General features: G+C 43.9%; 1 protein-coding gene and 1 long non-coding RNA gene across 15 annotated transcripts in view; both read left to right on the top strand.

Moving 5' to 3' along the window:
- LOC306934828 overlaps positions 1–4,843 on the top strand; it is a 130,166-nt gene extending 125,323 nt beyond the window's left edge. For both annotated transcript variants that reach the window (XR_013791345.1, XR_013791346.1), the window contains exons 2-4: positions 1,664–1,937; positions 3,813–3,877; positions 4,497–4,843. This is a non-coding gene — a long non-coding RNA (uncharacterized lncRNA). The remainder of the gene's footprint in view (positions 1–1,663; positions 1,938–3,812; positions 3,878–4,496) is intronic.
- A 3,373-nt stretch (positions 4,844–8,216) lies between these two features.
- caska (calcium/calmodulin-dependent serine protein kinase a) overlaps positions 8,217–23,636 on the top strand; it is a 143,227-nt gene continuing 127,807 nt past the window's right edge. For 11 of the 13 annotated variants that reach the window (XM_079518823.1, XM_079518820.1, XM_079518813.1 and 8 more), the window contains exon 1: positions 8,217–9,062. In XM_079518823.1, coding sequence (XP_079374949.1) covers positions 9,004–9,062 — 59 coding nt within the window. In that variant the 5' untranslated portion in view covers positions 8,217–9,003. The remainder of the gene's footprint in view (positions 9,063–23,636) is intronic. The other 2 variants (XM_079518817.1, XM_079518814.1) reach the window with 1 other exon arrangement.

Raw genomic sequence — 23,636 nt, 5'->3', positions numbered from 1 at the left:
ATAGGTTTTTCAGAAAACTGTCAGGATTTAGAAGATTTTTTTTTAATTTCGACGTCAGGCCTAAATGGGTTAACAATGTGTACCCTCTCAGAGTTACAAATGGATAAATGAACACTGCAGATTTTACGGTGTAACAGCACTCTGGCTCCCACAATGCTTTGCCTCTCTGAAGATAACTTGAGAATGTATGTCGGCACACATCACATGCCTGATTGATACATGCATTACATTTATGTTAAGGCATAAACATAAATGCATGCAGATATAGATGTTGCTGGGCTCAGACGTGCACATGCATTAAACACCTGTGCATGCGGCCGACACACGAGGCAGCCTATTCCGTTATGTAATGTCAGCCGTACGTTACCACCATATAGACCCAATCCGAGCGATGCAAAGAGGATGAATCTCAATTTACTCTCAGGAGCCCCTACCTTTTGGATTCAATTACCTGAGAGGAATATCCTATCATATTATTTCGTTTTTTCTTTAGTAGGCTACCGTTCAAATTATTTGCAATTGCACATTTTCTGTCTCACTATACTGTATGCCTGCAGTATCACTCTATGTACCAATCTCCCCTTTTTTTTCTTTCTGTCTCTCTTTTTCTTATTATCTTATGTATGCCTGGCCAAAGAAAGTACAAAGAAGTTGTTTTTTGTTGCAAAAGAATTAACTAAACCACTAATGGAAATAAACATTAGCTTAGACTCATTCAGTGTACTTGCATTAATCCAAATGAGGTGTGTGTGTGTGTGTGTGTGTGTGTGTGTGTGTGTGTGTGTGTGTGTGTGTGTGTGTGTGTGTGTGTGTGTGTGTGTGTGTGTGTGTGTGTGTGTGTGTGTGTGTGTGTGTGTGTGTGTGTGTGTGTGTGTGTGTGTGTGTGTGTGTGTGTGTGTGTGTGTGTGTGTGTGTGTGCGTGCGCATGCGTGCATGTATATGCCAGGGTGCGCACACGTACCCATGCCACAGTTCACTGCCCCCCCCTGTAGAAGCCATAGCCCTGACATCTCCAATGATGTTTTGACTCCGTAAAATGCAATTAAAAATATTCTCCTAACTGCTTCCCGCAGTCATGTGTCTTCACGGAAGAACGGACAGGGTGAATAATTGTCTTTTCTCCTCCCGCCCTCCCTCTCTCCTCTCCGGCAAGGAGCAACAGTCCATTAAAAATGTGTCCATTACATTCCTTCGGCATGCCTTTCTACTTGCTTGTCTGGGGACCCGGCACCGCGGGGCAGATGAAATTGAGCAAACAGCAAATAGAGCAATTTTTCAATGCAGTGCATTCATTATTGTTATTATTATTATTTTGAATGCTGCAGTCGGGGATTTAGAATAAACTGACACTTGCACACATGCAGCAACCACTCATAAACTGGGAGATGAGATTAATGAGATGAGATTGATTACTATTTAATTAATTCATGAATTGTTCGATAGTTTAAAGGGCAATGTATTGGCATGCCATGCAGCACAGACTGCCATCTAGTGAATATACATACAGTACATACAAACGTCTGGATGTGTTTGTGTTTGAATGATACATCATGTGTGCAGTGTGCACTGACTGCACACCATTCACACTGATAAAAGTCCACAGTGATGTGTCCTCTTTCTTCTTATTACTCTCTTTCTCCCGCTCTCTCTCTCTCTCTTTCAGATCTGCTGACAATGGTCCCTGTTGAAGCACCTATACTCTTCAAATCGTCTACACTCTATGAAGAAGTGGGGCCTGGCCGACAGCGCAGCATGCATGAGTCTGAGCAAACTGCTGACCACACAATCACCACCTGCCCCCTGTGTGTAGACCACCTTCAGAGGCCAGCCTCTTCCAAGTGGGACCAGATATGCAGGGCGTGGTGGCTGCACGACACTGAGCTGGACATAATGACGACGAGACACAAAAGAAGAAGATGGTGATCCCAGTTGTGCAGGTTGTTACAGAGTGCCAGTACCAGGCAGGCCATGTAGTGTCTGCCCTGCTTATAGGCGTCCTCTGGGGGGTTAGCTGGGGGGTTGTGGGAGGGGTGGGGTAGCGGGTGACGAGGCCAAAAGCCAAAGGCCGCTTTTTTTTGTATGCAGATGCATGTAGATTTACTTGCACTTAAGTGCACCTGTTCACCTGTGTGTTTGTGTGTGTGTGTGTGTGTGTGTGTGTGTGTGTGTGCGCACACACACACACACACACACACACACACACACACACACACACACACACACACACACACACACACACACACACCTTTGACTTTCATTATTTTCGTCTGGCCCACCGGTAACCAAATTATTCATCCATCCTGTGGACTGTGACGTGCATTGATCCAGCACATGTTAACCAGCATTGATTTCTTCTCCGTTAATAACATCAGAAGAGTCACTCGCTGCTGAGGACAACCCTCGTCTTTGTCGGGCCGGACAGGCTTAACGATCGCTTTCTGTGTGTTTTTTGTGTTGGCCCATGGGATGCGATTGCATACAATTAGGTTCAACCGGCCATGAGGGAAATTGACTTGCTGATGATCGTGCGTGTTTTCCACTGACAGGCGTCTAGTCAATGCAGGAATAACACTTGTTGACACAAGCCTGGACTGACGGGGCTCCCTGGTGTGGCTTAGACCGAGAGCACACACTGTTGTTTCTATGGCACTGGAACTGCAGGCTTCATCTAAAAGGATGCTCATTGTGGACAAGCCTCAATTATTAACACATTTAGGCCTGACGTCGAATAAAGAAAACGTTCGCTCTGAAAGAATATATATTCAAAGATTTGTGCCGCATTTTTACGATTTTTCAAAAATAGCAGACCTACAAGCTCGTAGCGCGCCACTCGGTGGCGCGCTATGAGCTTGTAGATCTGCTATTTTTCAATAGCTAAAGTATAGCTACCAATATTGGCTGTTGGTTGGTGAGTGTGACTTTGAACACATCAGAGGAACAGATAAGAAAGATAATGAAAAGAAAATCTACACTTTAGTGTAGGTTATGTACTGTAGATTCAAAGAGCTTAAAAGACACAGGGATTATAACGTAAGGTCGTTGAGATCATATCAAAAGCCAATCTTAGATATTTTAGAATAAAGAAAATATACAAACAAGCCCCTAAATGTGTTATTCCAGCAAAAGGATGATGTATTCTTCTTGCAATAGTTTTCCTACAGCCTCCTAGTGGGAAATGTACAGTTTACTCTTCTCTTGAAGAATGAAACAGGGTTTGCATAGACTGATCCCGGGGGCGAGATTTGCATTGATCCCGCCCATGGGGCTGTCTTTAATCTGTCTAAGCTCCAAATAGCTCAGAATAAAGCTGCAAGGCTCGCACTGTCCTGTCCATTAGGTGTGAGGCAGAGTACAGATGGAATGCATGCCAGTCTCTCATCATGGCGTGATGAGAGACTGTCGTGATTTTTGACCACCCTAAAACATGATCATCAGGTATTATTATTATATATTATAGAGGAAGACTTTTTTCAAAAAAAGTGTACAGTATTTGTTAAAATTACGTATTTATGTGGACATGCCCACCAGTTCATTAAGTATGCCCATGGTTCGCCTGGTGGGTGGTGATGGGTGGTGATCCACCTGAACTGAAGCCACACCCACAATGCTGTGGTTGTATGACAAAGAGGGGGAGGGGTTAGAGGATGATATTGTGTGTCACTATATTTCATTAGCACACCATTGCACATAACCACACCAAGGGATCTAATTAAGTACTGTCACCTCATAAGCACATGGAAAAAGAAAAATCACGGCACTCCATTAAGAATAACTGTTAAACAACCAAGAATTCTCTCTCTCTCTCTCTCTAGGTCTTCCTCCGTACTCACCAATAAACTAGAACGGTGCACTCCTTGGAGCGCAGATCCCTGCCATGGTGGGTTGTTAAAGCGCCACCATGAAGCCGATTTGAAACATTTGGGGTGTCAGATCTTCCTTGGGCTACTGGGAGTGTGTGCATTGATGATTTGTGGCATTTGGTCAAAAAGTGTGTTTTAAAGAGCGCAAAAGTGCAAAAATCACCACCATGAGGCTGATTTGCAAAGGTTCTTCCTTGGCCTATGTGCATGCAAAGTTTCATGCTGATCGTTTCCCGAGATAGCTACTCACGGACAGACAGACAGGCTCACAGAAGCGAAAATATAATCCCTATTTGGTTCACTCAATGTCCTGCATATGTGCGTTTTTTTACAACAATTGCATGACTTTTTAAATCACTTGAGAACAAGGCCGGCGAGTCGACTCGAAAGCGAGGCCCAGAGGCTTGTGAAGCACACCCAAGCAGGCCGTTAGTCTAGTCGAGTGAGTGTCCGCACCGAGCATCTTCGTGTGCCGTCCCAGTTGGCAGGTTGGCAAGCCATGTGGACAGAAATGGGTTATCACCTGAACCAGAATGAGCGGTTCTTCAAAAGAACATTTGAACGCATGCAATGGCCCCATCTATTATATGTACCCTCAACAGTGGAACTGTTTCTGATCATGTCTCCATTCAGCAGGATCCTCCAGGGGAGTTGTCAAATAGATGATATCCATAAGAGATCACAGGAGGACCCTTGAAGAGACATATAGACTGTGATCATTCTGTGATCATTCTGCATCAAAGTGCTCTCAACATCACAGACCGTTCGTTACTGTAGCTATGTGTTCTGTATACACTTTACCCCATCTCGTGCACTCATCACTGGCACTGCTCCTTCAAACTAGCCACTGGGGGATCTCTCCCATATTGTTCATTATTGTTATGAATGCTGAAGATGTCTCTCTACTGTAGCTGTGAACACTGCCTCCCATGTTTATCTTGTCCCCACACGTCTCATATTTGCCATCGACAATGAAAGGATAAATTAGGTCAAATGTCTGCAACACAAACATTAAATGCCATTGACAATGAAGGGAAAATGTACGTCATCTTGTCCCCACACGTCTCATATTTGCCATCGACAATGAAAGGAGAAATTAGGTCAAATGTCTGCCAAATTTGACGCACATTTGTGGCAACAGGCAACAGGCAATCTGATTGGCCAGTATGAGATGATTCATGATTATGTACGATGATAATAATAATAATAAAACTTTATTTATATAGCACTTTTTTAAACAAAGTTACAAAGTGCTTGAACAATCAAAATAATATAAAATATCAAAATACAACAATAATGCAATAATGTAAAAATAACAATGATAGAAACATACAAATAAGCAGTAATACAAGAACTGACTTAAGGAGGTAAAGTAACCGCCTTTATTTTATATATTTTTTATAGAGGGACAGACAGTAGGCTGACAGGAAATGGGGAGAGAGATGGGGGAGTGACATGCAGTAAAGGCCGTCGGGATCGGGAGTCGAACCCGCGGCACACTGCCAGACTGGATTGCCTGGACCGCTGAGCCACGGCCCAGACGAGTGTGATTTTTAATACATTGATTTATGCTGTCACTGTGTCACAGTCCAATATGTGTCATTGCTGGTGCCAATGCACATTGGATTGATGTAGGGAAGGCCAATAATGGCCTTAGCAAGGTGAAAGAATAATGAATGATGCTTATGTCTCCATATAACCCTAACTGCACAGAGAAGCCACGAGTGAGTCTTAACCGGCCACGTATGCCGTGTGTGCATGCACCTCAGTACATACAGTATGTGATTATTCTGTATCAAAGTGCTCTCAATATCACAGACCGTTCATTACTGTATATATTTTGCATACATATGCAAATTTTGCATGCAAAATATCACTTAGTGTACAACAGACAATCTATAGAGTATCTGACCTCAAATCCTGATTGGGTATGGTGGAGTTCAAAACCTCTGGTATCACACATAGAGTACAGCACCAGCTGAGTCTGGAAGGGTGTGTTGTTTGAGATAACATTATCTTCTGATGTCCTGATTTAGCTTATTCCAAATACTCGAACCCCCAGCATCTCCTCAGCTATTCACACACAGTGAAACCTGGAGTGTACAACATTAAATATGGGTGCATTTTTACAGTCACAGTCAAATTTAACACTCTAGATTTTACCGTGTGCATACAGCCAGTGCAGTGACACTTAATAAAAGTTTCCAGTGGGCCAAATAAATTGCCCTTTTGTGCTTCCTATAAGCAGCCATTTATCATGGCTGGGAGAAAGAAAACAACACCTATCTAAACTGTAGCCAGTTTAATTAATACTATTTATTTTGTTGAGGAATCATAAATAAAAAGACAAGCTTGTCATCTTGGGTTTACCAACTCTGCTTAATTATTCACTCTGCATTAATTAGACAACCAGCAAGCAGGCAGTGTGTTTAGCCCACCAGAGTCCATGAAATATGAATAGATTTAGCTTGTCTGTACACTGTGCTCGCATGTCTACACAGTGTCTGTGGGGGGCCATACTTTTTGGGGACAATAGTGCATTTTGTGAAAATTAATTAGCAATTTCACAGCTGCCACACACAGTTTACACATGCACACATGTGCACAATCACACACACATTATTATTCTTTATGTATTATGTATTTTGTATTAAGTATTATGTATAATTTATTAGGCCTATTATTATTAATCTGCAAATGGATGCGAATGATGTGGCACCATCAGTCTGTGACCTCCAGCTCTCATTGGGTCGGTTCACAGTAGAGTGTGAAGCAGCTGGGATGAGACCTAATGTCGACCTAATCGAGGAGCTCAAATGGGAACACACCACCCACTTGAGGAGTGTCTAGCAATTATGGAATAATAATAGGCTACTTAAGTCATTATTATGATTATTTTATAGAGCATTATGATTATTTATGAGTTCTTAATCCATTTTGGAATGATGCCGATTATAAAAACGCCCTCTAAATTCTGACGTAAGTTTTCTCAAAAACTTCAAATATGTATATAGCAGCATCAAATATTTTACATTTTTGAATACTGTACATACTGTACAAAACCCCAAGAGGGGTTCCCGTCCAGAAGGGTTACAACACCAAAAGGGGTTCCCGCCATAATTGCGACCGAAAGTTGCAGTTAACTATGGAATCGTACATTTCACGTCACCATATATGGTGCCCAGCTCTCATGACATCATCAGGGATGGAGATGTGGAGGCCCTGATGTCATAGTAAATGCGACCTGCTGATGCAGTTAAGCCCATATATGGAGATCCCTGATGTCATCAATATTGGCCAGCAACTCTACATCTGACCTCAAACCTCAAACAGAAAAAATCAAAACCTGTTCTGACATTCCATATGTTGATCCTTCCTCTTCGATGTCTCCCTTTTGACTTATACCTGTCCATTCAAATTTCAAACTCTATAGACAGGCCTGCCCCAAAGTTATTAGTGCAGCCGCGCCCGACAGCCGGCGAAAACTAGAGTTCTCAACAGGCCCGAAAATTAAGGCCCGGCTATACCTGGGCCCTCATCAAACCCTGTACACTCAAGAGAATGTCCCTGCTACCACCCTTAGATCGCATATACTGTATGGAGCTGACCTGTTCTGACATTCCATATGTTGATCTGACCTTATCAAACCCTGTACACTCGAGACATGCTCCTTATATGGCCAATACATAATTCATTCCATGTTGACCAAAGCGCCAGCCCTCGCCCAGCAGTCTGCCGTCAAGTTGTCAACGAGGCGGATGCGTGCACGCGACGTCTGCGAGTTCACTTCTCGCCCTCAGGCGTCTTACTGTGGTTATACTATGTTATAAACAGATTATAATGCCATGCCATATAATGTTTAGAATGGATTATATCACAGAGAAGATTGTCTGATGACCTGATGAACAATTGAACACTAGAGGGTCGAAACATTGCATTTTTTGCATAAAGTAAGTCTCTTGTGGAGCAAGTGTGCGGATGTTTCTTCTTCCCTTTAGAATGGATTACAAAAATGAGATGCATATAGCCAGTACCAAATATTCTATCTATGACATTGGAAAAGAAAAGACTCTTCTTTTCCAATGTTAAAACCCAAGCTTACATCAAAGTTTGCCTGAGTTTGTGCGCGGCTGTGTTTTGTTAGTTGTAGTAGGCTCTCTGGATTGGTTCACCTCACAAGAATGTCTGGGGCCCATTAAAAGTAAGCCAGGAAACTGTTCTTTTTTGAAGAGCTTCGTTGTCCCGCTGCTCCCTCATCTTGGCTCAAACGCTTGAGTTTCAAAGATCCCAGGGATCCCCAGCCGGGAGCCAAAATGGAGGACAGCGGATCAGTTGCATAGCCCTGTGTAGGAGGAGCCAGGTTTTCTGGAAGCTCTGGAACGGGAGAGAGCGAGTATGCGAGAGCGTAGCCGTAGAGGCGACTGGGAGTGGGAAGGAGAGAAAAAATAAATAAAGCCAGCGATTGGGAAGAGTTCTGGAGGAAATGCTACGTTCAGTGAATTTAATCTGCTTGTCGATCGCACCAGAAAAGGACTGTGTGCATTCCTGAAATAACGTTAACATTAAGCCGTTGCAGTTTTTCGGGATGTGAAGAGAGATCCTTGTTGCGGTGCCCACCTGGGTTTGTGTGCTGTAATCAAACCTACACATTATCCACTTGGTTCGTTTTGCATTTCTTGATCAACGGTGTGCACAGCGATCTATGTGCGTCGGGGAGATTTTGACAGACAGGTGCTGCGGATAGACCTGCGAGTGGAGTTGTTTACTATGTTTGTTTGACAATCATACGGTTGGCTTTGCTTGGATTATTAAACCGGGAAGCTCGGGGAAAGGTGGGGCCGAACCGGGGACTGCCAGACGGATTATTCAAAAAACGCTCATTGAAGCTCCGCTGCTTGCCGATTCGCCCACAGCGACGCAGCGTTCGGGAAAACCGACGGGAGGCAGCTATTGGAATTTAGTGGGGGGAAAAAGCTCCCATTGCAACTCTTTTTTTAAGTGACTGGGCTTATTTCATAGCATATAGTGCTGTGTGCGCCAGTTATTTCTGTCAAACGTCAGCTGGTTGTGGCCTTTGTCTCCTTTTTAAACATACGGTTCTGGGACGCATATTTGGGGATAATTTCCCCAGCCGGGTTGGACCATGGCGGACGACGACATTCTCTTTGAAGATGTATACGAGCTCTGTGAGGTCATTGGGAAGTAAGTATCAGGTTGCGGTTTTATTCCATTGTGTTGTAGCTTTGCTCTCTATGTCTGTGCTATTACATTTCTCACGCTATGTCTGTACGCCGGGCTCTCAAATTAAATACGCACACGTCAGGGCTACTGTGACATGCATTGGACATGACAACAACTGTTTCATTTTCATGTCTAAATCTGAGTGAGTCAGCCGAGCTAGCTAACCCACATCTCGGCTATTCGCAATAATAATAATAATACTAAGGTGGGTTGGACTAGGTACTTCCACTGTAGTAGCCTATGTTGTTCTGTGTGTTCGGCGCTTTCATCTTCTGTCAGTTGGCGACTTGATGTAGAGATTGGGCATTAGGCTACTAGTCGCGGCACAGACCATGAGTCATGATCCACATTGTTATGGTCATCGTTAGCAACCCGAGGCTCATCTTAACCACTTTAAAATATTGTCTGTCCAACGGGTTGACTGTTGACATTTGTGTGGTGCTTTGCAATCATTAACACTGGCAATTCATTGCATTCACGTTGAGTTTTGTATATCCCTGCCTCAGGCTCGAATTGTTATGATTATGAACCCTGTCTGTCCTTATTTTACCTGGAACAAGATTAACATCATTCCTCATGCGTCCAAGTTAGTAATTATACACCGTTAGTGGGAAATGGAATGTTATTACAACGTGATTACCATCCCATACACAGGCGTACGCATGCAATCAACGTCCCAATGCTGTGTGTGGAATGGCAGTTAGTAGTAGATCACCTACCAGTCATTACATTAGCATGTTTCCTGCAAGCATAGCACCAGCCTACTAGATTGAGCATCCACCCAGACAGCTTTTTACAAACCAATTGAATGTACTCCTATTCTATTTCTCACCCGTGGTCTTACAAAAAAATGTCTGGAGTAACCCTGCAAGATAACAAACATAATGTACTGAGAGACAGAGGAACAAAAAACAAACTAAAAAAGAAACACACAGTAAAGTCAGGGCCTTGCAATAAATTCAGATTCACCTCCCATCAGGTTAGGGTTAGGATTAGTATACTATACTATAAGTACACTATAATTTGATCTTGAGCTGACGAAGACTGTGACTTCTTGAGGAAGAGGTTAATATTTTGGTTTCAGGCAAGCCATGGAACCTCCATCATCTATCTAACTCATTGGTTTTCAGCCACGACCCCCAACATAATCATATTTGAACTGGGGACCCCCCCATCCTGACAAGTACTTGGAATTCTAGGAGTTGAAGCATTACATTATTAGTTTGACTTGGCTCCACAGATAAATATTGTGAAAATTGCTGATCTGCAAGCTCACAATGTCTCGTAGTGAGCTTATAGAGATGTTCTCCCACTGTTAAAACGCAAAGCAAAGTTCTTTGTTTACCCAGGGTGAATGGACTAAGCTCGAGATGCTTGTTTACAGCCAGACCCTGCTCATAGAACATTTCATGGTAGGGGTTCAATGCCTTGCTCAAGGGCACTTCAGCGGTGGTAATTTTAACATGCCGGTCCGGGGATTCGAACTGGCGACCTTCCGATAACAAGACCGCTCCGCAAACCGTTCGGCCACCGCTGCCCCAACTGTTAGAGATGTGCAGATACCCTGGCCTGTAGTGTATACGGTACACTACACCTATACTGTATGTTGCAGAGATTAAAATAGGGTGCATTTTGCATCCCAAAACGCAGTTTATAGTTAAGGGACGCAATAAAACAACAACCTCTGCATCCACGGGATGCACTACTGTACTCGGCATGTACAGCCAAAATAATATGAAATATGTAGAGCATTATTATTCTAGTTTATTTTGCTAGCTGTAGTTACCGGTATAATAATAATCATCTTCTTCTTCTGTTTTCTACATGAATATAACCACATTATAACCATATAAAATGAAATGGGAGTTAAATGCTGCCATTTGTAAAAAAAAATATGACTCCTAACGTCGTTGAAGTGGGACTCGTAAAATCTCCCTGGGACTCATCTAAAAGACCATCCCTGCATCCCGGGACTCATTACATTGAAAACCAATTTTTTACTGTTGAGTGAGAAAACAAAACAATGTTGCACATTAAGGAAATCATCTGGGGACCCCTAAAAAAATGTTGGGAACCCCCCTGGGTGTCCCGACCCACAGGTTGAGGACCACTGATCTAACTACTGGATTGAAGCACTTCATCGGGTGTAGTAGAAACAGAAAGCTCTTGGCAGGCCTGACAGACTCACGCAGGTCACACTCAGTCAGACAGAGTGACTTGTTAAAGGGGCTGCCGCAGAGCCAGAAGACTGTTGACTGTTTGACAGGGGGAAGGGGGGCCTGCGTTGTACATGTTTAGGCAAGCCTGAAAATGGAGTGCTCTCTTTATTGCACACAGTGACAGATACATGCATGTGTGTGTGCACAGAAAGAACCCAGCCCACACACATAAAGGCTTTGTCACAGAAATACCACTCACTCTCCCACTATTGACATGGTTCCTTCCTGCTCCAAATATGAAGCACACTGGTGGAAATGATAACCACCACCATACAGAGTTAAGTGTCCCTCCATCCTCCTTATGTAATTACGTTTGAGGACGGAGCGGATGGACCCTCCTAGAACAGGTCCTGCCAGTGTGACTGCAGGCATGGTATACGTAAGGAGTAAAGGACAAGAGGATGAGAGTAAAGTCAAATACTTGCACGACATTACACACACACACACACACACACACACACACACGCACTCTACTAGCTGGTAGTATCCTGATTCCTGACTCAGCGCTGCTCGTTGTTTTTGACAGATCGACTGTGATTTAGGGTTTTTTGGAGCAGAGGGAGGGAGCAGTCTTTTCTCTTTTATCAGCCGGGCCTACTGATCTCTCTACAGTACGTTGCTGTTGCCACAGTTTCCTTGAAGTAGTAATTGTGTTGTGGTATGTTATCCTAAGAGAGAAGGGATTAAACAGAGAGGGAAACCCAACGAATGACAATTGTGTGTGTGTGTGTGTGTGTGTCGTGCAAGGATAGACCCATGTAGTTGTACTAGTACTGTAGATCAGCAATCCCCAAACCTCCTGACTTAGCTGACGCACATTTGGCCGGAAATTATATATTATTTTATATATCCCATAGATAAAATGTATAACATATATATATAGCATTTAAAAAAAAGAAATTGTACCATTGCTGTGATGGCTGTGCCTTTGTGCTATGTGTTTTACCGGATTCCGCTGTTTGTTTAAAATAAATAATAATAAAAACTGCCATTACCCTTTTCATGTCACGCACCCCCTAGAGGGCTTTCGTGCACCACAGTTTGGGAACCCCTGCTGTAGATCATGGCCTGTATATAATTGAGGTCATCCTTAACTTGAAAAGCAGTGTTTGTTGTGAGATTTTGAATGCCCCAGTATTTATTAGACTAGAGTAGTGAGTATACACTATACAGGATTTATTAGACTAGAGTATTGAGTATACACTATACAGGATTTATTTAGGTATGTAGACTACATAAACTGTGCAGTCATTTTGTGGCATTTCAGGCACCTAAGCTCTTGTTTTAAGAAACTGACCTCGTACACAAATCCTGTCTATCTCTCTGTCGTCCTTGTGGGCGTCTGTCTGTCTGTCTGTCTGTCTGTCTGTCTGTCTGTCCGTCCGTCCGTCCGTCCGTCCGTCCGTCCGTCCGTCCGTCCGTCCGTCCGTCCGTCCGTCCGTCCGTCCGTCCGTCCGTCCGTTTCGTAGCTGTCAGACTGATCCTGTATGCTGGCTTGCTGGACTGGGAGAAGAATAGGGTGAAACTAGCTCTGGTCCATAGCTCTAATGCTGAGAGAAAGGTAGACGTCGGTCGAATATAGATAGAACATAGAACGAGAGTATAAAAGGAGGAGATGGGGAGGGGGGGGGGAGCGAAGAGAAGGGAGCAAGGGAGGTCAGGGGTACTGTAGATGGAACCAGTCCATTACTCACACATTAAGAGATTCACTGTGCCTAGTCTGCCTACAGGCTATCCTTTTTTATAGTTTGTTCACACAACAATCATGGATTTGTGTGCGTTTCTCACAGTATGAACCGTGACTAACCGCAGCAGCATGCTCAGATTTAACTTGCTTTTAGAGCTCTTCACAAATATGTGCTGCTGCTGCCTAACTGATAACAGCAGATCTGCCAATGATATGTAATGCACACGACCACAAGTTTCTCATTAGTACTCTTTTTATTTAGTCCAGGTTATATGGAACAGTTATTATATTACATTGAGACCCTGGTGAACATCTACAATATTGATCTTTCAGTAACAATGTGAGTGGTCTTGAGTCTGACTTGTGTGCATCTCATCTTGTGCATCTAACATCTCCTGTCTTCCCCTCCATTAAAAACACGGGACTTCGAAAACGTTAAAAAATAGAAGACTTGCATGCTCACACATGGCATTGCAAGCTTGCAGATCTGCTATTTCTGACATTTTTTTGAAAGATTATGCCCAAAATGTAACTGCAGTTTGAAAGTGGTTAATAATGGAGAGCTAAACGGAACTTGATATTCTCCAACTGAATGGATCAATGGCCTTCCAGTCCTGACTGTGGATTTAACAATGGATATTTACTGCACACACATTCAGTCACGTACGGCTGCTCCGCTCCACCGTGAATGAAATTAATTACTCTTCATTTGCATACCTCGCACTCACAGCCTAGTCTCTGAGACTGGGGGGGGGGGGGTCTTGGACAAAGCCTGAATGTCATTAATAAAACTGTGGGACCAAGGAGTTGTGTGTATCTCTGTGTTAAGTCTGTGCACTGTAGTTTGTCACGCTGCAGGTGGTTCCACAGTTGTAATAAGCCTCAGGCATAGCCTCAGATTTGTGAATGTGTGTGGTCATCTTTCAAAGCCTGTAGTTCGCTGGGAACGGCGATTTGGGCCCCCTTTCCCAAAACCCCCCCTATTTCAGGTCATTATGTAAAAAATGATGATATTGCAGAAAGGTCGAGGCAGACGGTGTGTATGCCATGCATGTGCATGTGCATGACATGTATGTGTGAAACTGTGAATGCTCGCATGCATGCCCCTTCCTATCATCCTCCACCTCTGCTGGGAGATGGATAGCATTTCCCTTTGCTAAGCATCACAAAAGGAAACCCCTTCCAGCTTGGATAATTGTGTTTTCATCATTCTTTTTATGTTTGTGTTTATATGACACAGACATTATAAGCCTATATAATGGGGTCAGTAGAGTGTGTGTGTCTTAATGCATGCGTACGCATGTCCGTCCTCCACCCTTGATGCGCCGTGTGAAACACTGACCTACATTAGCAGGGAACACCAGCACAAAAGCCCCTGCTCTGAGAGAGTTAGCCCGGGGCAATGGATGCTGAATGATGGAGAGCTAGCTACGTTTAGCTACCGCCTGGCTTGAGCTGCGGTCAGCATCGCTGAACGTTGATGAATTGGCTGGGCAATGCTAACTGCCTAGCCAGGGCCGTGGCGCCGCTATAGGCCTATGGGCTGTGGGTCAGTAGGTTAAAGCCTGCTCTATTTACGCTGTCAAGAACTGTGTTGTCTTTTGAAATAGCAGCTCTGAATCGTCCTGTGCGCACTCTGTGGGGTGTTTCCCATCATAATGGAGAATCCACTTCCATGCTGTTGAGTCCATTGGAATACAGTACTGTACATATGCTGTAGGCGTTTGTGTTTTCAGCGGCGCGGCTCTCCCCTCTACTGTGGCTGTTTTTGATGCCTGCTGGGAAGAGATGGCCATGTTTGTTGTCTGATCTCCCTTTTAAAAAATAATAAATACATAAAAGACCCTAGTGTTTTTGAGTAATATCCTTTTTTTTACTAGCACATAACAGATTTTTTTCCCCCGTAACACCAACGCTGTCATAACGGTTATGACTGAATGGGGTTCTTCCTCTCAGGTGAATACACACGTGGTGTAGTCCTCGGGGCTTTTGCCCATACTGTATGTGTATTATATGTGCACACTTTGCATTGTGGGAGCTTGTCTTCTCAGTTGGGATTCAGTGGGGAGGGGAGGGCCGGCTGAAAGGCTGATTTCAGCAGCACGCACAATTACACATGACGTGATACAGCACGGTGTTCTCACTCTCAGCCGTTAAAATATTAATATCCATCCTCATCAAGCTGTAGAGAACAACCTGGAGAAGAGAAGACCCCAGCCAGCAGCTCTCTGTGTGCAGTGACAAGGAAAAGAGAAAAAGATGCATGCCATGCTGAACATGTAGTCAAAGCCCCTCTGGAGCACGGTTCAACATCTGGAAGGGGGGTGTATTCAGCCCCAGCATGGACATTTATACCACTTCCACAATAAAACGCGATGCGTTGCAGAAGTGCGATGCGTTTTGAGCTTGTAGATATGTTATTTTTGCTATCTATCTATAAATGTACCAAGTCTCTGTGTGTGTTACGTCTGTAACTCGAAAACAATTTTTTTCTTTAGTTCTTGCTATTTTTGAATAGTTTAAAATACATTTAGTTATAGGTTAGGCTACTTATGTTAAGTTTATGCAAATACATTGGACATAAAAAAAGACAATAAAATGCTAATACTAGTCATTAAGCTACTAATCTAGACTAGAAGTTTGGGTTCATGTTTGCATGTTTGGAATTGTACCCGCCCCTCTCATAGTTATAAAGGATAGAGGGCGGACTGCCCCGCCCCCTGCTATTCATTTAGATGGATGTTGCTCAGTGGCGTTTTGAAGCACCCGGAAGAACTGTCTACTTCCAAAATTTGGTGTCCAAAATGCGGAAGTTCTCAATGTTAAACCTTAGCTGCACGGGGTTTCCTCATGCTAAATGCAAGGGCCCGCCTGCATTCTCAACTCTGACCAGTAGAGCTGACTCTGTTCAGCGCTTCAACACTGGAGAGCCTCCCTGGGGCCCTGGCCCCTCTAGACCAGAAATCACACAGGCTGGGACAGGCTACTTTAAAATGGACCACCTCAGCAGGGCAGCTGTTGCCGCTAACTGCAATAGCTGGTTGTTCCAGGTCACTACACCGCAGAGATTCTTCACAGATAACGGTGCATGCTGTTTGATTGCCTCTTCGGCATGATCGGAATTCAGAATCGTAAAAGAATGAACGCGGGGGAAAGTATAATAGTTCCTGGATGCGAGCCAGCATAGAGCAGAACAGGAAGCAGGAAGATGGCACTCTGATCTGATGATAGCTTGTAAATGGCGCTGTGATCTGTTGTGAGCTTGTAGATCAGCAATTTTCACGATAATGTTGTTAATCTTTTTACACTTTTGGTGGCTTTGCCTATTAATGACATGCCTGAAATGGGGATCGATTATTTTATAATCGATAAGTTGGATGGATGAATTGTTGCAACCCTAGTCTCCATTCCTTATTGTTCCATACTCTTCCTGTGGATCAATAGAATTGAATCACAGTGTGTGTCACACACACACACACACACACACACACACACACACACACACACACACACACTTTTGCACTTTTGCTTTCGTTACAGTGTTACATGTGTGTATCCTCCAAAAGCACTATGTTCTTTTTTTGTGACTGTAGTGGTTTGTGGTGTTTCTGAGTCAGGGATCAAACCACGAGCTAGTGCTGACGCAGCCTGTTGGTATTTTAGGAATACACTTCTCCTTCCGTTCTCCCTTTCTCTGTTTATTTTCTCGGTCTTACTTTCTCTCTATTGGGGCCTTTTCAATCTAAAGTCATTTCCGCCCTGCCTGCCAAAGCACACACTGTCACCTGGGTTACGGCTGGGGCTTTTATCCGAGAAACAACACACACACACACACACACACACACACACACACACACACACACACACACACACACACACACACACACACACACACACAGCTAAAAGTGCACAGATTTAACACACTTTCTAATTGGGGAACAAATTTAGAAAAGTGCTTTTTAAAATAAATAAAACATTAGACGGTACTGACTTCGGTTGGTTAGCTCTTGTGAGTGTCAGGATGCTGGCGTCGGGGGAGCTGGGAGCAAGTGGGTCTAAAGCAAACATATGGTCCAAGTGACAGTAGGAACTGTTTGTATAGTGGCCAGGAAATAAAGGAGACGAGGAAAGGCCAGAGCCGTGATCCCTCCCACGCCAAAGATGGCTTGCAGATGTCAAAAAGCCTCATCATGTTTTGTGCCATACTTTGACTGTGCTGTGCATATGTTTTGTATTTTCAAATTACAATTTGAGCATTTATGTCTATGCTCTTCTCCAGAATTACTTGTGCAAGATCAGAGTAAGTGGCATGAACCCTAGTCAACTAATTACAAATAAATGGTAAATGGTCACGTAAAAGTGAGTAAGATATAAATAACATCTATCAGAAACTGCGCAACAAGAAGTGATGCAATGAATACTAGTAGAGGTTGCTAGGGGGTGAGGTGAGTTTTCAGACTGGTGGAAGAGTGAGTCTGCAGACTTGACTGAGGGGGACTCGACTCGGGGAGGTCATTCCACAGCTTGGGAGCCAGGAGGGAGAAGAGTCTGGGGATGCTTGGAGCATTGGCCAGTGTGTCACAGCCAGGGAAGAGAGGGACAGGCCTCTGCCTCCTGTGTTCGCTGATCTAGGTGTTCGGGAACTGGTGTCGTGGTCAATGTATTAGTCAAGCCTGGAGATGATTTAGGGTTTGATAAGGAGTCGGGTTAACTCTGGTGAGGAAGGGTTTGATACTCCAGGTTTTGTAACAGTGCAAACCTGCCTTGAAGGACGGCTGACTATCCAGTACCGCTTCCAGCTTCTTGGTATTTGGAACAGGAACCACTATTTGTAAGCATATGGCCTCCAGCTGTTAGACTTGATGCATGTTCAAATAGTTTTTTTCCCTCTATTGTTGAGTTGGCACTATTAATTAGGAATAGGAACTTTGCCAGGGCTGTTGAAAGGTGTTACAGATGGCAGATTCCCCTTGTTGCTCAGGTTATGTGCCCAAACTGTACACACTCATAAGCACCGTGCTTGCAAAGCATTTGACTGGAAACATGGCCTTCAGGCTACTGTAGCTTACTGTCAACTATCACCAGTTTGCCCCATGATGATGTAGAGGCTTCCAGTTTGTGATTGTGTCATGCACGTAAATATTCAAATACTTGCGTACATGCCTCATATGCGCATAATAATGACCACACTTTGCCTCCAGGCATCTCACAGTAGTGGGCGTCATTGTCATTGGCACCAGCCTGCCAGGGCTCACACTTTGCTAAAGTGGATTTCTCTATTCATTTGTTTTTCCAAAAGCCTTGACATTCCCATAATGCATCATAAAACATTTTTGATAGTGTACACATAAAAGGGCAGAGAGAGAGTGAAAGACATGCAAGACAAGACGGGGTCACATTCAAACGGGGACACTCCGTGCTAACTGGTTGAGCCTATAATAAGAAAAATATCCTTCGGGACAATAAAGACTATTATTATTATTATTATTATTATTATTATTATAATACATAATAATGGCATAATGTCATAATGGTCTGGCCTGACAGCGCATTGCGTGTTCGAGTCCCGTTCATGACGACCTTTGCTGCATGTCTCTCTCTCCCTCTTTCCTGTCCGTCTTCACTGTACGGTAACTATCAATAACGGCACAAAAGCCACAAAAAAATATATACATATATAATTATAAATGGTATTGTATTTTATATCGTTATGTTATTGTTGATTAGTAACTTGTAAGGATTGTGCAATCGTGGAGTGAGCAACACCGCTAAACGTGTGGGTAGCACCCTCCATAAATTGGCCAAAATCCTCAAAAATTACCATCTGTAAATTGTGGGAGCCAATGCGCGTCTTGAGAAATTAGAAACTATTATGTGACTAATGTGTATTTGGGGCTGGTTCCCCTCAAGTCCCTGGTCGTCTGTGGTACCTCTTTCCAATTAACTTTTTACCAAGCTATAAAAACGGCACCGCTCTAACAAGCCATTAGCCCATTAAAGTTCATATTGCCTGTTAGTTGGGGGGCATCTTGTTTCTATCTCCACTCCTACTGTGCCTGTTAGTTGGGGGGCATCTTGTTTCTATCTCCACTCCTACTGTGCCTGTTAGTTGGGGGGCATCTTGTTTCTATCTCCACTCCTACTGTGCCTGTTAGTTGGGGGGCATCTTGTTTCTATCTCCACTCCTACTGTGCCTGTTAGTTGGGGGGCATCTTGTTTCTCTCTCCACTCCTACTGTGCCTGTTAGTTGGGGGGCATCTTGTTTCTCTCTCCACTCCTACTGTGCCTGTTAGTTGGGGGGCATCTTGTTTCTATCTCCACTCCTACTGTGCCTGTTAGTTGGGGGGCATCTTGTTTCTATCTCCACTCCTACTGTGCCTGTTAGTTGGGGGGCATCTTGTTTCTCTCTCCACTCCTACTGTGCCTGTTAGTTGGGGGGCATCTTGTTTCTATCTCCACTCCTACTGTGCCTGTTAGTTGGGGGGCATCTTGTTTCTCTCTCCACTCCTACTGTGCCTGTTAGTTGGGGGGCATCTTGTTTCTCTCTCCACTCCTACTGTGCCTGTTAGTTGGGGGGCATCTTGTTTCTCTCTCCACTCCTACTGTGCCTGTTAGTTGGGGGGCATCTTGTTTCTCTCTCCACTCCTACTGTGCCTGTTAGTTGGGGGGCATCTTGTTTCTCTCTCCACTCCTACTGTGCCTGTTAGTTGGGGGGTATCTTGTTTCTATCTCCACTCCTACTGTGCCTGTTAGTTGGGGGGCATCTTGTTTCTATCTCCACTCCTACTGTGCCTGTTAGTTGGGGGGCATCTTGTTTCTCTCTCCACTCCTACTGTGCCTGTTAGTTGGGGGGCATCTTGTTTCTCTCTCCACTCCTACTGTGCCTGTTAGTTGGGGGGCATCTTGTTTCTATCTCCACTCCTACTGTGCCTGTTAGTTGGGGGGCATCTTGTTTCTCTCTCCACTCCTACTGTGCCTGTTAGTTGGGGGGCATCTTGTTTCTCTCTCCACTCCTACTGTGCCTGTTAGTTGGGGGGCATCTTGTTTCTCTCTCCACTCCTACTGTGCCTGTTAGTTGGGGGGCATCTTGTTTCTCTCTCCACTCCTACTGTGCCTGTTAGTTGGGGGGCATCTTGTTTCTCTCTCCACTCCTACTGTGCCTGTTAGTTGGGGGGCATCTTGTTTCTATCTCCACTCCTACTGTGCCTGCACGTGTGCGTTGTTATTAATCACAATCAAATCATTAAGAGAGTCGCTAATGAAGAATTTACACAAGTTCCGGCTGGTGATGAATCTTCTAAATGTGTCAATGTGTCCCTTAAGTTTCTGTATCTATTTTGTTGCCATTTTAATTTCATTTTTCTTTAAAACCTTGATGAAAAAGTTGTTTTCATTGTGAAATATAGGAACTTAAAGTGTATTGTTGCAAACAAGAACACAATTGATTGAACAGTAAAATGCAGAAGGCCCACCCATCTGGCTACTTAACACTGCAGCCGATAGGTGCTTAAAAACTATTAAATTGTGTTATTATTACGGCACCAACAATTTTGGAGTGCACATAAATGATATGCTGGTGTACCTAAATGAAGAAAAGTTAGATGCACCAGTGCAACCAATGTAAAAAGTTAGTCTGGACTCTGGAGCTCTGCTAGGCTATGTCCATGCCTGCATGTGTGTGTGTGTGCAAGCTTGTGTGCACAATCCTACATGTCCATGTGCTTTTATTATTGTCTTCTGTGTACTGTAGCTTTGTGCATATTCAGATGAGTCTGATGCATTGTGACTTTGGCGGATAGTGAACCAGGATAAATGAAAGCCATTTGTTGCAGTCAATTCCCCATTAGTGTTTTGGTGTGTAAACATAATTGTTGATCTGAACAGGAATAATGGCTACTTCAGAAAGAGGAAGTGTTTGTCTCATGAAGCGTTGATAAACCCTGATCATCCTCTGCACGGACGCCTTCCAGACAATGGCTTCTATTGATTAGATGGAGAGGTGTGTGTGCGCGTGTTGGGGTAGATTTGTGACACAGAATCCCATTAATGAGCCAAATGCTGTTTAACACAAATGCATCGCACACAGATGTACATTCACAAACACACACACTCATTAACGGTTGAGAGCTAACGGCCACGTCATCTTCTGACCCTGTGTCCTTGAGCTTGATGTGTGTGTGAGCCTGAGGGCATCATTGTCTAACGATAATTCACATCTTGACGATGTGCATATAGTCAGTGACCGGAGTTTGCCCGTTCTCCCCGTGTTCCCGTGGGTTTCCTTTGGTAGTTCCAGTTCATTGGAGCTGGTCCCAAGGTGGCAGCGCAGATAAGCTACCCACCTCTTAGTCAGGAGGATGAGTTGGATGCAGAGAATAAATTCTAGTGTAAATGTATTTGCCGTTAAATATACTTTGTGACATTTCGCCAGATGAACTTTGCACATTGCACATAAAGTACAATGCCCATTGTCATCATGGACTGAAATAATTTATCATGGCTTCATGGAGTATAATAAAATAATGCTACATTGTATGGATATGTGTGAGGCTGAGAGATGTAGGGCTCTATTTTCTATTCGTTAAAATAGCCAATCTATATCGACAAGTGAGCTTGTAGATTTACTATAACACTTTTTGAATAGTTAAAAAGCCAAAGTAGTTTGACGATAAGGGGTTTAGCATGGACGAAGATAGAGCCTGTATTATCTCACCCCTAATTTAATGACACAAGTTTCACAAGCTGTGAGTGTCCCTGGGTGGAATGTAGCACCTCACTCCAAGTACATCGGGTGGGCGTGAGAAATAGGAGAATGTGTAAAGGATAGAAGTAGCACTGAGACAGAGAGGTTAGGACTGGAGAGAAATGATCAAAACCAGTGATTTCATATTTGGAGGGCTAGCCATGGAACAGGCATCCAGTGGCTAAGGCTGTGTTGAGGAGGGCTAGCCATGCAACAGGCATCCAGTGAATTGTTTGGAGGACTAGCCATGCAACAGGCATCCAGTGGCTAAAGCCCAAACCACACCAAAGGGTCGCGTTGGGACCGTTTTTAAGGTAGACTAGTACTACACCAATGCAACTAATTTCAACTCAATGAGTTGTATTGGTATGGTCTACCTTAAAAAACGTTTTGTCCCAACCCGACCCTTTGGTGTGGTTTTGGGCTTTCTAAGGCTGTGTTGACATATTGTCTGACAGATGGGTGACACATGTTCTATGTTCCAGCCCCACTGCCACTGGGACCGTGCGACAGAGGCAGGGCCTGCTTTGGCGTTCTGGATGAGAAAACCACATTGTATCAGTAAACCACCAGTCTCACAGAACAATGAACCATTACCATTACCACTTAAACTCTCTCTCTCTCTCTCTCTCTCTCTCTCTCTCTCTCTCTCTCTCTCTCTCTCTCTCTCTCTCTCTCTCTCTCTCTCTCTCTCTCTCTCTCCCCTTGTCTATTCTGTGTGTGTGTGTGTGTGTGTGTGTGTGTGTGTGTGTGTGTGTGTGTGTGTGTGTGTGTGTGTGTGTGTGTGTGTGTGTGTGTGTTAATACATTTATCTCTCATACCCCTTCCCGGTGTCTTTAGACCTTACTTATATTGTGCATTATATATAATATATTATTCAAGTGTTATGTTTTGTTAATTCTCTATGGTGGTAAAACTCCCAGCTCACCAAGTGTGGCACGAGGTCACAAAACACAACTTGTGCATTTCCCAGCACTGCCTAATTACGTTGGATTTGTTTTCATCTGTTCCCCTTCCCTCAGTCCTTGCCCCGAGCAGCCCATTGAAAGTTGTACTGGGTATATGGGTGTGTGTATAGAGTTATATATTAATATGAAGGGACAATTTCTCAAAACTGAGCTAGGTAAAGCACAGAATAGCGTGACAATTCTATCTCAGATATGGTTATCTCTCTCGTGCTCTCTCTATCGCTCTCTCCCTCATTTCCTCCCTTTCCACCCACAGTGTCAACAACAGTGAAGTTTAGTGGATTTGATAAGCTCCAGGTCGTCAGCCCCATGGCCGTCTGTCTGCCGGTGACTTGTCTCTGAGACCCGGGAGTCTGGCCCACGCAGTTTTACTGATAGCAGCATTCATGCTGCTCAACAATCAAGCAGCTTGTTAGCTCAGTGGGTTGGATTTTTTTTTTATGTTTTTGAGGGGCTCTATCCCACTCGATGTCTGGCTTTTGAAATTACGTCATGTGGCAGCCAAGTCTATGGACTTTTCATTTTTGTTCCGAGCACTTTATTACGTCATAATGGTACAGCCACGTCTATGGACCTTTAGTTTGTTTAGAGCCCTTCACCAGGCTGTTAATCGAAATGCATTGTGATGTCCGGTTTATGATTATAAACGGCTCTTGACCTGATCCACCATTGAATTCAAAATAAAAATGGACAAAATTAAAGTTGCCATTTTTTGGGGGGGCGAAGTTTATGCTTGAGCTCAGTTCGCCGTTCAAGATTGTAATAGCCCTGTCACAGTACATACACTGAGGACAATGTACACTCCTACAGTACACAACAGCTTCCATTTGACTAAACCTTGCCGGCCGGCTTTTGGAAATGACAGTGTGGAAGTGTTTGTCATAGTCATCCTGGTATTTCCCAATGCATTTTAATGTT

Source organism: Electrona antarctica (assembly GCF_951216825.1).
Source record: "Electrona antarctica genome assembly, chromosome: 13".
NCBI lineage: Eukaryota > Metazoa > Chordata > Actinopteri > Myctophiformes > Myctophidae > Electrona > Electrona antarctica.
Note: the sequence above shows the minus strand (reverse complement) of the source record. Positions and strands in the feature narration are given on the sequence as shown.